We start from the raw sequence: 13,733 nt of genomic DNA, 5'->3' as shown, positions 1-13,733 counted from the left end.
AGAAAACACAGGCTAATTATTAGTTATGTGAACACTTGGAGGAGGGTGAAGAGCTACTAGACCTGACATTGTCCTTGATTACTGTTACAAGTATTCAGAAGGCAGATGAATTTATTGAGATGATCACTGTGCATCAGAAAGGTCAGAGCAAAACTACTTGTCTATGTGGACCCACATTAGCACTCTCCAAAATGACTGTCCTTGTAAGGATGTCCTGTGTAGGGAGAGCAGTGCTCCAGTTCTGAGATGGCAAAGGAGCTCAGCAACTGAGGAACCAGAGGTTCCAGAAGCACCTTCTGGCTCATGGAGCTCTTTGCAGCATAGTCTGGATGTTAAAGGAAGAGTTTGCTTCTCTAGAAGTTCAGCTACCCTTACCAAATCCTCATTGAAGTGTGAACAAGCAGTGAGCTGGTATGTGCCCACATTGTCCAATGAGATGTTTCCATCAGCCTCATCATTCTGAGGTTTCAAAAGATGTATTTTGTTACTTGCCTCAGGTCGAGCTTTTTCTCTGCTTTCAAACTCACACAGGAGCTTCTTACCTCATCTGCGTACCTCACCTTTCCTGTAACTGATGTTTTTTCCACTTTTCTCTCTAAAGGCAACAAATCACACATCAGAACTCTCATGCTGAAAGGGCTGCGTCCATCCAGGCTAACAAGAAATGGATTTACAGCCCTGCACTTAGCAGCTTATAAGGTAAATTATTTTAAATAGAATTCATGACAGGAAATTGGAACTGACCAACTGATTTGTCTGAACTGTCTAGATGAGCTCTCTAATCATTATTTCTCATGAAAATATAAATTTCACATTTGCAGTGCATAGGAAAATGCCCTATAAAGAGTCCAGGCACAGGAATCAGCATGTGCTTTTGCAGTGTCATCCACAGGGTAGGATATTGCTTTGGAGTTGCTGATGGAGAAATCCAATGCAACTCAAGACAGAGGAGCTGCCCAGTGCCACCATAAAATCAGGGTAGAGACTTTTTTAAGATAGGGACTTTAGAATAGCAAAAGAGAGACATCTGGTGCCTGGGACAAACCTTCCCCCCAGGCTCTCCTGGCACCCTGAGCCCCTAGACCAAAGCTGCTCCCTCTGCATCGAGGCCAGCAGAGCCACAGCTGGGGAGGCTTAGGGTGCTCCTGCTCCCTTCAGCTGACAGATGTGTCCCAAGTGGTTTAAATCTGTGTTTTTTAGGACAACGAGGAGCTGCTCACAGCGCTGCTGCACGGCGGGGCTGACATCCAGCAGGTCGGCTATGGAGCACTGACAGCTCTGCACGTCGCCACCATCGCCGGCCGTCACAAGGTATGGAGTCTTTTGAGAGCAGGACTAAAATAGGTGAGTGCAGGTCATTCTATTTGACATTGATGCCTTTCAAAACAGCGCTCAGAACTGGTTGAGTACAGCTGGATTTTATTTTATTTTTTCCCTGCATTTTGGGAAACTCACATCTGTGTATATATTTTTGCATCGAGCAAACATGCACAAAGGGCACAGATCTGTTTGTACATCTCTTACCTTTCTATAAATGTCTTCAAAGTCTTGGGAATAAATAGTGCTGTTTTATAAATGTCAGAAGTGTTAACCAAGAGATATGTAAGGAAACACTCACTCATACATGTCAGGGTTTCTGAACCTGAATATGGAGTCTTCCAAATACTGTCTGTGTGAAGGAGGCAGAGTAAAAGTTTTACTCCCTCTTCGAGGTATCATGGGCTCTGCTTCACAACTCTGTGATTTTTCACTTCAGAAAGGGATGAGCTTCTCAGTTTAAAGCTATTTTGTACTTCAGATTAGTGCAGAGAAAGCTGTTGCCAGGGTGAGTCTAATGTGAATCTCAGATATATATATATTGATAAGTCTCCTAAGGGTTGGACACACAGCTCTTATTCATCTGCTGTGCTGGGGACCAAGGATTTATAGTCCAAACTCTTGCCTTCCTTCTTTATATAGCTGTGAAATTTTCAGTCAGCTTAGAAATTCCTCTGCTAGAGAAAGCAGCTTGTTTCGTCCACAATTTCATTAACACTCATGGAAACATGGAATATTTTTTTCAACCCTCCCCTCACTAGTAATTACTATAAGTTTAAGAAAGAGGAATTTTTTGTTGGTGTTTTCCTAATTCAAATAAGGTAAATAGGTTCAAATCAGCAAATAGGTTCAATAAATATTTCATTAAGACTGTTACTTTGAAAAAATGAAATGTTTCCAGTCCAGAGAGGTCATTGCTAAATAAACAATATATGGTCCTCATCCACAATTATGTGTTGTCCAGTATTATCACCTTGGAAAGCCTATTTCATGTTGTAAATTGTCATTGCCTATTTCATGTTGTAAATCAAAATTGTCGCTCAGAGAGTGCAGCACCTGTGGATGAGCTGGATGGAGGGTCACAGGTAGGATGAACCAGTGCCACTCAATTTCTGCACCTGCACACCTGAGGGTCTGAGCTGTGAGTGTATTTGTGCCAAGGATCAGTTGAAGAAAAAGGAAGGAGTTTCTTCTTAGGGATCCTGTAGATATTTTAGTGTAAGACTGTACAGGGGCTGGCACTGTGCAAAGGCCTTAATTGCTGAAATTGTCTTCTCATTTATATTTTCCCTGCTAAAAAGTCAGTAATCCCTGGTCTTGTTTTCTTAGATGAGTGTTTATCCCTTACTCTTGTCCAAAACACGAAGTCCACATGTGTCTCATGGGGCTTTTTGTTGACTCATTTGAACCTTTAGAGTGGCTTAATTACTAGTCTTTGAAGTGAATATCATTGCTTTGAGTGTTCAAAAAACTTCTGCATAAACCTTTTGTAAGAGAATTTTAAGAAAAATTATAACATGACTATTGTACAAATTGATCAAAATATTGTTTTGAAATAAAAATTGGTTGTACAAGGAAAAGAGAAGAATTAGTTCCCCTTGGTCTCCAGGCTGTGCTGGTGTGAACCCTGCCAGGATGCTGCTGGCTGCCTTTGCCCAGCCCATCCAGCCTTTCTCTGCAGCTTGGGAATGTCTCCTGGGTTATGAGCTGCACCTTCACCCACAGCGTATCTCCTGAGGATAATTTTTTTTTTTCTCCTTCGTTTCTGAAGTATTTCTCTCCTTGCACATCCCTCCAGCATCCCCTCCTATTTGTAATGCCTGTGACAGCTTTCAGTGCTTTCTAAAACTCCTTTTTTATTTCTTAGAAAGATATCTCATCTGAGAGACTGTCAAGCCTGTCTCTGTACCCCTCTCATCATTTACACTTGAGTGGAGTTTGCTTAGTACAGTGCACAAAATTCTATTTATCAGGAGATCACAAAGCAGCAAGCACAGCTGCCATGGCTGCAGCCTGGAAAATGTGTCAAAACCCATCTAGTTTAATGTTCATCATCAGAGATGGATCCACATCGCTCAACACTGTTTTTTCATCTTGAAGATCCACCTTGAAAGCTTTGAGATGAATCTAAATTTTGAATTCCAGCTCCCAAAGAGATTAAGGAGAACTGGAGTTGTGGTCACTTCCCTGAGTATGTGACAGCCTCACAGTTCATGGCTAAATTAAAATCGAGCTGCTCCAAAGAACTTTCAGCCATATTCATGTAAAAGCTACAGGCCCAAACATCTCTTTTCAGAGACAACAGCTAAAACTTCAGTTTTATGATGGTAGTTGGCTGAAAAATGTCTTACATGAATCAAAGCCACCAAACCGTTAAATCCCAGGCTAGCTGGCTCTATGTTCCCAGCAAATTAATGCAAACTGTCCAGACACAGAATACACAGTGGAGGGAATCAGTTGTGTTAACCAGCCAGCTGTGTTAACTAAATAACTGAGTGTTTTCTTTACTTACCACCTGAACATATTCCCCCCCATCCGATGATCAGCCTGTTGCTGAGCTGACCTGCAGTTGATAGAAGAGCCAGCAGCTTCTCCAAAGATCTCAGGGGATCTTTCTTAAGACTTTTATTATGCAGTCAAATGCTTTTTTTGAGATCTGCAGAAAAAGGATCCAAAGCAAAAGGATGTCAACACATGTGACACTTAGGAAGGGAAATTCTGACTGTATATAAAGGGGGAGAGGGGATCACAATGAGAATGATGTAGCACTCAGACCATTCCAGGGACAATGCAGAACCTCCACCTTGGGAACAATCAGACCTGGCCCTGCCGTGCTGCCTGCAGGGGAAGTTATAGCTGGTGCCATGGAAAAAGGGTTAAAACTAATAGGAAATGGAGACATTTATGCATGTCAGGGAACAGACCTTATGCAGAAAATATCTTCAGGCAGTCACATGGAAAAAATTATTTCAATTTAAATAGTGTAAAGAAGCAATCCTTGTACACCAGTGTTGCTTGGGAACAGTTTGTTTCTTCTGAGCACTTGGGAGTGACGTGGATTGAACTGACTGTCCTCATTGTTGCATGTGTGACGTTTGGGGGTCTCAGCCTAGGTGACAGATGTGCATCACTACTGCTGAGGTTGGCTGGCATCCTGCAGGGGGTCTTCTTGGGAAGGTACAGCTATGAACAGCATGGTGCAGGAGCTGGCCTCTTCCCTGTCCTTGTCAGTCCTTCCATCCCAGATCCTCACTGTACTGTGCCTCACTCATGCTCCAGTGTCTTTCATCATCATGACATTCAAAAACTTGCATCCATCAAAATGATATGTGGAACTTATGAAGTAACCCCCAGCACAAGCCCTTCATGTGCCCAAAGACTCCCTCATGCTTCAGGAAAACCAGCAGCCCTCAGGCTTCAGTGGAGAACCCAAAGTGGTTTCATTCAGGCTGCTGTTTTTACAGCTATGCAGCAAGACAGTGCTTCAGAGTTCACAGCTTTCCAGAAAAACATGGGCCTCCTGAAGGACCAAAAAAAATAGGAATTTGAAAGAAAACACTTAGGGTTATTTATTGAAGCCAAAGACCTATTATCTTCTAAAATACAAAGAAATCTTTCCATGCTGAGGGAATAACGTTTGAGGATTTACCTTCAGACCTTTAAATTTAAAAGGATCTTTCATTTTGGGTGACTTTTTCACTTCTAAAAACTCTGTTTTGTTTACAGCTCTTTGTTCATAATGGCTAAAAGAAAATTAAAGGCTGTTCTGAGAAAATTCAGCCAGACATTTCTGTTCCTTTTACTTCATAAATAATTTCTTTTACTGGCACAACAGTTTTCAGGCTTATTTATGAAGCATCAGTGGCATTCAGTGTTCAGTTAAAGTACCGTAAATTAATCACTTTTACATGCTGTACACAGCTCTGCAACTTTGTAATTTGCTTGTTTGGGGCTGTTTGACTTTTTTTAAACTGGAGGCATGAGGTTTCAAAGTCCTGTTTTACCAGCTGAGCACATATAATATATATTTAGTGCCTCTAACTGGAATGTCCTGTTGGTTTCTTGCAGGCTGTGGATATCCTCCTGCAGCATGGCGCCTATGTGAATGTTCAGGATGCAGTGTTCTTCACCCCGCTGCACATTGCTGCATATTATGGCCACGAGCAGGTAAATAAGGACAGTTCAAACCCCTGGGCAGGGGAGCTGAGGCACCTGTAGGTTCAGTGTTAGATGCTTCTGCTTCACATTCTGGAGGGTCCTTCCATGCAAAGGGGTTACACTCTCTATAACTGGAGTTACACTCTCTATTACTACACACCTCTGGTTGCCCTAAAAGTCTGAATATCAACAGAAAATTTCTGCACTTCTATCCTCTGTACTGGACCCCAGAGAAAATTGATGTTTCCCCTTGAGACCTCTTGAAACAAAGGGTTCTTTAGTGGGCTTTGATAAGCAGGCTTGGTCCCAGAGGCACTTTTCATCTGCTTTTCATTCATCCCATGTCAGAGATTGCTTGGGGTATGTGAATTTGCTTCCTGAGCCTCTTTGAGGAAGTGAATGTCACTTTCCAGTAATAATTTAATGGCAATTCTATTGGCTTTCCTTGGAATGAGCAAACTTTTCAATTAGTGGGAAAAAAAGATCATTCAGAGAGCAGGATTTTCCCCGAGGTGCTGTGCACACCATCGGTGCAGCTGAGCTTGCTCCATTCACACAGATCACAGATTTATTGAAACACAGTCTGGAGTTCTGACCAAAGCTGGCACTGACCCCCTCAACTCCCTTTCTTCTGTATATTTGGACAGTACAGTTGGCACAGGGCTAATCCACAGCCCAGTCGTTAGCCCTGAACAGCCCTTTTAAGTGAACCCTGATAATAGGCCTGTTTGGCTTATGCAAGTATTCCCTGTGTCTTGCTTTGGCTAAAAGCCTCGTGTTCTGGGCTGTTTTAAAGTTTCAAAGGATGACCTCTAGGTAGAGTGTCTTTTCCATTCCAGTGTTACTTCGAGAGCATTGAGGAGCTATCTAGGGAAAGCTTTTGAAAGCCACGAGTCCAGATGTTTGGAGTGCTGTGCCCCGCAGCTGGGTGGGAGCAGGGCTGTGGCTGAGCCAGGTGCCTGGCCCCAAGGTGCTGCTGCATGTCTGTGCCCCTCATCATCCAGAAGAAACTGCCTCTGGGGGGGCTGAGAGATCAGTTTGCTCATTTGCCACAAGCCACTGCAGAACAAGCAGTCACAGTCCTGTGAGAGGATGCCGAAAGCTCCCCTGGGGCTCTGGGTTAAGAGATAGATCAGACAAGAGCCACAGCTCTGCCTTGAGGGGACTTTGAGGGCGTTTGCTTTATTATGCTAATTGGTCATTCAAATAAACGTGTCTGGTGTCCATTCACCATAGACAACATTTATGAGAATGAACGTGTGCTTGCTTTTGAGAATTTTAATCGTTTTACAGATATGTAACTGAAAAATTAGTTTCCCATTGAATCTCTCTGAGGTTTAACTATACAGAGATGCTCACATATAGTATTATCCAATGGAATACTGTATCTGGTTTCCTCAAAGTCTTATTTTCCTGTGATATTTTAATTAACATTAATTAAATAATTAGGTGACCCACCTCTTACTGAAGTTTGGAGCCGATGTGAATGCAAGTGGTGAAGTTGGGGACAGACCTCTCCATCTGGCTGCTGCCAAAGGCTTTCTCAACATCACAAAGCTTTTGATGGAAGAGGGAAGCAAAGCTGATGGTAAGAAAATATATTTAAAAATTACTTTTAACATTGTGTTTTTTAGACAGGGTCTTAGCTTCCTAACACATACTCTTAGCATATTATTTTATATATATATATATATATATATGTGTTATCTTTTATATTATATATATATGTATTGTATCTTTTTATATATTATATTGTACTATATATATTATATATAATATTACAATATATATTATGTTATATATTCTATATTCTATATCTATAATGTATAATGTATAATGTATAATATATAATATATAATATATATGGTATATAATAGATAATATATGTGTATTATATATTATGTATTATATATTATATATGTGTTTTATATGTGTATTATCTTCTATTTTATATATATATATATGTATTATCTTTGGACAACTGAAACAAGAAAGCAGCAGTTGGATAGTTTTCCTCAGGCATGCTGGTTTTTCATCTCACATTTAGTCTGTTTACAGTAATAAGGAAGCAGCACGGTCAGGTTTTTGAGTGCTGTTTTCAGTAGCAAGCTCAGGGTATTTCAGCCTCGATGTGTGTGCACTGAGCTGATATAATAAAGTGGGGGTAAAGAGATGTTCTCTCATCATAACAAGGCAGTGGGAGGTTTGTGCTCTGCTAGAGAGTTTATTCCAAAAGGAAAGAATCTGGGGCACCATTTCAGGTCCTTTTCTTTAAACTCAGAATCTTCACCACAGAAAAAAGAAAAGGGAGCTTGGAAACAGGAAGCCTTTTGCTCTCAAAGTAGCACACTTTGAAACTTGCTATAAATGCAGCAGTGGAGGAACAAGTCTTTAGTGCCCAGGAATGAAAGGAACTGGGGAAAGAACCTGAATAAATTTGGCACTGCTCAGTGCAGACCAGTAATTGGGGTCACAAACTTGAAATGTATCTTTTAACATAATCTGACTCGCTAGTCAGCCCAAAACCACAGCGACTGAAAACAAGCAGCGACCACTGAAACAGGCTGAAAAGGTCAGAATGCTGCTGAAATAAAGAATATCTGCAGCCTAACAATGGCCAAAGTCCTTCTCCAGCCCAACCATGAATTTTAAGTAAAAATTTATTTCATAAAAGAAATGTGCTGCCTGTGTATGTGTGATCACAAATATCCATGTTCTTCACATGGCCCAGGTATATAAACCCAGTGTTACAAGCATGGCTGATTCTCCAGATGACAATCCTATCATTTCTTTTAGGATAAACACTCTGGTAAAGGACTAAGTAAACTCTGTGTTTTCAGAAATCCCATAAACTCTTTCAAGCATTTTCTTGCACTGTCCTTTTTCCATCCTTTCATTTACAGTGATGGTTTCACCTGTTACTTTCTACTAATGCCATGTCTCAGTGCTAAGAATGATTTCTACAGAATTCTTTTGGTCTCCAGACAAGAGTTTGGCATTTACTCCGTTTTCCTGTTTGCTTGTAGGGCAACTTCAGTTTTCAGTCCCTGGCTACCCTGACAGTTGTACTCTGTTCTCAATTTAATATAAAAGTACTATAAAAATCTTAATTTAAAGAACTCTCCTGTACTCTTCTTTAGTAAATCCTGAATCAATAGGATGTCGTTTTTCTCCATAACACTCTTCTAAGATGTTTTTGACTGAATTTCTTGTGTAATGAATGTGAATTTCTTTTTAAGACAATGTTATTCTTTTTAAGACAAAGTGTATGTGGAGTGCTTTGTTTAGAAATCAAAAAGCTACCAACTGAAACAAAACCCATTATCCCATGGTGTAGTTATAGATCCTTCAACAGGCAAAGGAAATGTTTTGCAGGCATTTGACATCAGTTCTGACTGGATAAGTAAAGGAGAGTTCCTTCCTGGCTCCACCTTGCTGTGTTGTAGACTGAGCCCCCTGATGTCCTTCAGGCTGTTCTGTGGGGACATATTCTAAAATGCTGATATTTATCATTTTAAAATTTTGACATTTATTCCCACCTGCAGATCAAGGATCCTCCAGAGACACTCTATGCAACTGGCCTTAAATTTGTTTGCTGCTACTGGTAGATGTCAGCAGTTCTGTGCTGCCTGGACATTCCCAGTTCTGTTGATGTTGTTATTATCTCACTTTTGCTTCAAAATTGCTTTGTCTAAGGGTCATTTATAACTCATGATTCCTTCATGGAAATCTTCATCAAAACACTCAATAAGTTTGCAGCTGGAAGAAAGCAGTTATGCCCCAAGTTCAGAAAATCACCTTGACAGTGCACTGCAGATGGCACAGAGCAATGTGGGCTTGATATATGAAAGATCACAGAAATTTTAATTTTAAACAAATATGTCTGCAAATATTTTTCCAGGAGATTTCAAAAGGCATAGACACAATTCATAAAGTTATACTAAATATCCCAAACACGCTGTATTAAAGATAAAATCCTTTCTGTGGTTTCTTTCTGGGTCAACTGGCAGTGAATGCTCAGGACAATGAAGATCATGTTCCTCTGCACTTCTGCTCTCGATTTGGGCACCATGATATTGTGAAGTTCTTACTGCAGAGCAGCTTTGAAGTGCAGCCCCACGTGGTGAATATCTACGGAGACACACCTCTGCACGTGTGAGTGCCACAGAGCAGCTCTGTGACAGGTTTGGGGCTCATGGCAAGGAGGGGTTTGCTAACCACTCTGTACTGGCTTCCTCTGCAGTGCCTGTTACAATGGAAAGTTTGAAGTTGTCAAGGAAATAATTCAGCTCTCAGGAACTGAAAGTCTCACTAAAGAAAATATATTCAGTGAAACAGCTTTCCACAGGTGAGGTGCTCAAATGCCATTATCAACAGAGCTCCACTTAGACACAGGTGTTGCACAACACCCAAAATTACAAATGTCTCACCAGCAGCCAGGTGAGGGACAGAGACAGCAGGGAGATCAACAAGGAGGGTGAGTTTGTAACATGAAATACATGACAGGGCATGAAATAAGAGGCAGAACCAGGCAGTGAATGAGGGGAGAGAGAGAGCAGAACATGGTTTGTTTGGGATGCTGGAAGTTTGTAAGGGGCTATTTAAGAGGCACTTTGCAACACAGACTCTTTGCACAACTGTGCAAAATTAGGTGATGCAGCAATAGTTAGATTGTTTCTGAAAAATAAAAATTAATATGCTTTTGTGGATTAACCATGCATTTGCACATTTCTAAAGATCCTTTATTACTGCATTTTTATCTCTGTGTTATTCTTTGTATATTTTTGGCTGCCCAAAGTACTTCTTTCATGGACTATAGCACTGACCACTCCCGTTACTTCTGCAGTGCTTGCACCTATGGAAAGAACATTGAACTTGTCAAGTTTCTTCTTGACCAGAATGTTGTAAGCATCAATCACCAGGGGAGAGATGGGCACACAGGTAACACCATCATATTTGTTGTGTATGAGGCTATATACCAGCACCAGAATACTGGGAAGCCATACATCATCAGGATTTCCAGGGTAATTCCAGAGCCCAAGCACCTTTCACACAGAGCACAGCTTTCTTTAAATATTTTTACAGGAAGCATAGAAGTGATAAGACTTCAGTGAGGATGTATCAGGCTTCTTAGGGTGTCCATGAGTAACAAAACCTGGTGTAAACTGTTCCTCCCATAGGGAAGGTTCTAAATAATGTTAGAAATTATTCGGCAAGGATATTGGCTTCTGGGATACAGTGTCTGAAGGGCTGCACGCCTTCCTGTCTCCACTACAAATTGCCTTTGTTTCCACTTGCTTTTTCTCACACACAGAGTTGTTAAATGTGGTTTGCAGGTGGCAGAGTAAATGGTGGCACATTGTGCAGAGGCAATAGATTGGTTCTGGAAGCCTTAAAGTTTAATTTTCACCTCTTGCCTCAGGTATTTTTGTGACAATATATTTGTTTATCAAGGAAACCAATTTGCACTTTGCAGTTGCTGCTGCAGTCATATTGCCATGTTCTGACAGTTGTGCTCCACACTTCTCTGATGTTCCAGGATTGCACTGTGCTTGCTACCATGGCCATATTCGCCTTGTGCAGTTCCTGCTGGATAATGGAGCTGACATGAATCTTGTAGCTTGTGATCCCAGCAGGTCCAGTGGAGAAAAGGATGAGCAAACCTGTTTGATGTGGGCTTATGAGAAAGGTATTTTAATTTTCAAGGTATTTCAAGAAAAAAAAAGAAATAAAAAGTCTTTGGAATTACCTGCAAATCCTTGTTTTTCTTCTTTCTTTCCTAGGTCATGATGCCATTGTGACCCTCCTGAAGCATTACAAGAGACCTCAGGATGAATCTCCCTGCAATGAATACTCCCAGCCTGGAGGAGGTATGAGCTGAGTAATCATTTTATTCTCTAGCCAAAGGGCCCAATCCAAAGACTGCTGAAATCTCTGGAAATGCTCCAGCCATGTCAGAGAGCTTTGGGTCAGCTCTGCCTGGCACAAATAAAATCCTTGTCATGGGGTTCACCACTTTCTGGGTACACTTAATTTAATGTTCTGTTATTTAAATTAAAGCTGTCAGTTTGTTTAACTCCTAGAAGGAAGAGCCCAAAGCTGTGAGCTGAAGATCAGTCCTTGACAATAATTGCTCACACCTTTTCATGTCCTGAACAGCCTTCCATAGCTGTTCTTTTTGTGCTGTTTAGTCTTTGATTGTTGACATTTTATCTTTCTGTACTCAGCCCCCTTCTTACTTTTTAATATCTTTGGATACTTAATGCCCCCATTGGAAGAATTAATTACCCATTTTGCCATGAAAATACTCGTTTGTATTGGTGACTAAATGGCAGGAGCCAGGAGGTGAATTAGATTAAGCAAAACCTTTGGCCATGTGTTAGAGCACTGCCTCACAGAGGATGAGGATGCTGCACCCTGTGGCTTGTCCAGGTCGTGTTCTGCTCCAGGAGGAACCTACAGCCAGCAGCAGCATCAAGCTGCTCCCTGAATCACTTGGCCTGTTCCAGGTTTAGGTAAATCTTTAGGGGACTAAGGTGACGGGTGTAATGGGAATTATTTTGGCAAGTAATTAGCACACCCAGGAATATTTTGTAGCGCTGATTTCTAAAAGGACTTGGCTCCCACAGGAGCAGAAAAAAGGGGATGAAATTTCTGGTATATGGAGAAAGCTTAGGCCTTTGGGGAAGTCTCATCAGTGAACTAAACAGTGCAGTATTCCCAGTCTAGTTTGGGAATCTGGCCAGAGCTCCTTTGCAAAATTAGTGGAAATCAAGGCTACGTTGGCTCCCTTAATACCTGCGAGTCGATACCATTCTGCAGCAGTCAGAAAATCCATACACAGATTCCTTCCAGGCTGCGCTGATCCAACACCCCAATCTGCTGTGCCTGGTACAGTGAGGAAAATTACTGTATCCCAGCCCAAACCAGCTCTCATCAGATGTGACTGAGTGTTTATCTGAATTCTCACCCTTCATTACTCATTCTTCCAACAACCATTGACTGATTAATTTATCAGCACCATCACTTATGCTGCTGTTGATCTCCGTGAATTTCACTCTGCTCTTTTTTTCAGATGGTTCCTACGTGTCAGTGCCATCCCCTCTAGGGAAGATTAAAAGCATGACAAAAGGTATTTGCAATGGCAAGGGAAAACTTGAACTTTTGTGGTCTTTTTATCCAATGTGTTTGTCCGCCTGAACATCCTACACAGGATTCATTATTCCTGGAATTTTTATCTGTCCAAAAATAATTTGTGTTACCCTGAAACAAATACAGATAAAACACTTAAACATTCAGGTGAATATTAGCATTTTAAGGTATTTCCTTTTTTCTTTTTTCTTCTTTTTTTTTTTTTTTTTTTTTTTTTTGGTGCTTTCATGCTTGGTGCTCCCCTGAGCCACGTTTTACAAACAGCATGAGTGTTTCTCTTGCAGAAAAGGCTGATGTCCTCCTCCTCCGTGCTGGTTTGCCATCACACTTTCACCTTCAGCTCTCTGAGATAGAGTTCCACGAGATTATCGGCTCAGGTACCCAAAATGAAAGTGCATCCACTTTCAATGTTTGATGTTCATAACAAACATATTTGTGCTTATTTATTTTAAACCATTTTAGGATCTTTTGGAAAAGTCTATAAGGGACAATGTAGAAATAAAATTGTTGCAATCAAACGGTAAGTGTGTCAGGTTTTTCCATCCTGTTTGGTCAATGACCAAGACTGAAGTATTAAAAAGCCCATATTTTATGATATTTTTGCCTTCTGCTTCCTTTCACATCAATTCTAAGTTATCGAGCAAACACCTACTGCTCCAAATCCGACGTGGACATGTTCTGCCGTGAGGTTTCCATCCTCTGCCGACTGAACCATCCCTGTGTCATCCAGTTTGTGGGAGCTTGCCTGGATGACCCCAGCCAGTTTGCCATCGTCACCCAGTACATCTCTGGGGGATCACTCTTCTCCCTGCTCCATGAGCAGAAGAGGTATTGCCCTCATCCTCCACATGGGCCTGCTGTACAGAATTTGCAAGACTAGGGAATTTAGGCTGATGTAAATATTCATTCCAGTATAAATGAATATTGATATAGGATATATTTATGGATTTATATGAATATTTATAAGGAACACACTAGAAAATATTGAGCTTTGGTTCAGTTTATTGGGTGTACTAGGTAAACTGATAAGTAATCACAAAGTTATTATTGTCATTATTTTACAATATATAGATTTACTATTTTACATTTACTATTTTACAATACAT

At 40.9% G+C, this 13,733-nt stretch overlaps 1 protein-coding gene across 3 annotated transcripts in view; it reads left to right on the top strand.

The window, feature by feature from the left end:
* TNNI3K (TNNI3 interacting kinase) overlaps positions 1-13,733 on the top strand; it is a 29,112-nt gene that overhangs the window by 3,457 nt on the left and 11,922 nt on the right. For all 3 annotated transcript variants that reach the window (XM_085067346.1, XM_085067345.1, XM_085067347.1), the window contains exons 4-16: positions 602-699; positions 1,201-1,311; positions 5,386-5,484; positions 6,925-7,063; positions 9,486-9,630; positions 9,719-9,823; positions 10,322-10,416; positions 11,015-11,164; positions 11,259-11,345; positions 12,551-12,607; positions 12,912-13,004; positions 13,090-13,147; positions 13,261-13,455. In XM_085067346.1, coding sequence (XP_084923472.1) covers positions 602-699; positions 1,201-1,311; positions 5,386-5,484; positions 6,925-7,063; positions 9,486-9,630; positions 9,719-9,823; positions 10,322-10,416; positions 11,015-11,164; positions 11,259-11,345; positions 12,551-12,607; positions 12,912-13,004; positions 13,090-13,147; positions 13,261-13,455 — 1,432 coding nt within the window. The remainder of the gene's footprint in view (positions 1-601; positions 700-1,200; positions 1,312-5,385; positions 5,485-6,924; positions 7,064-9,485; positions 9,631-9,718; positions 9,824-10,321; positions 10,417-11,014; positions 11,165-11,258; positions 11,346-12,550; positions 12,608-12,911; positions 13,005-13,089; positions 13,148-13,260; positions 13,456-13,733) is intronic.

The sequence above is a fragment of the Lichenostomus cassidix genome, chromosome 8 (assembly GCF_008360975.1).
Source record: "Lichenostomus cassidix isolate B80296 chromosome 8, HeHo_3.0, whole genome shotgun sequence".
NCBI lineage: Eukaryota > Metazoa > Chordata > Aves > Passeriformes > Meliphagidae > Lichenostomus > Lichenostomus cassidix.
This window is presented reverse-complemented; position numbering and strand designations above follow the sequence as displayed.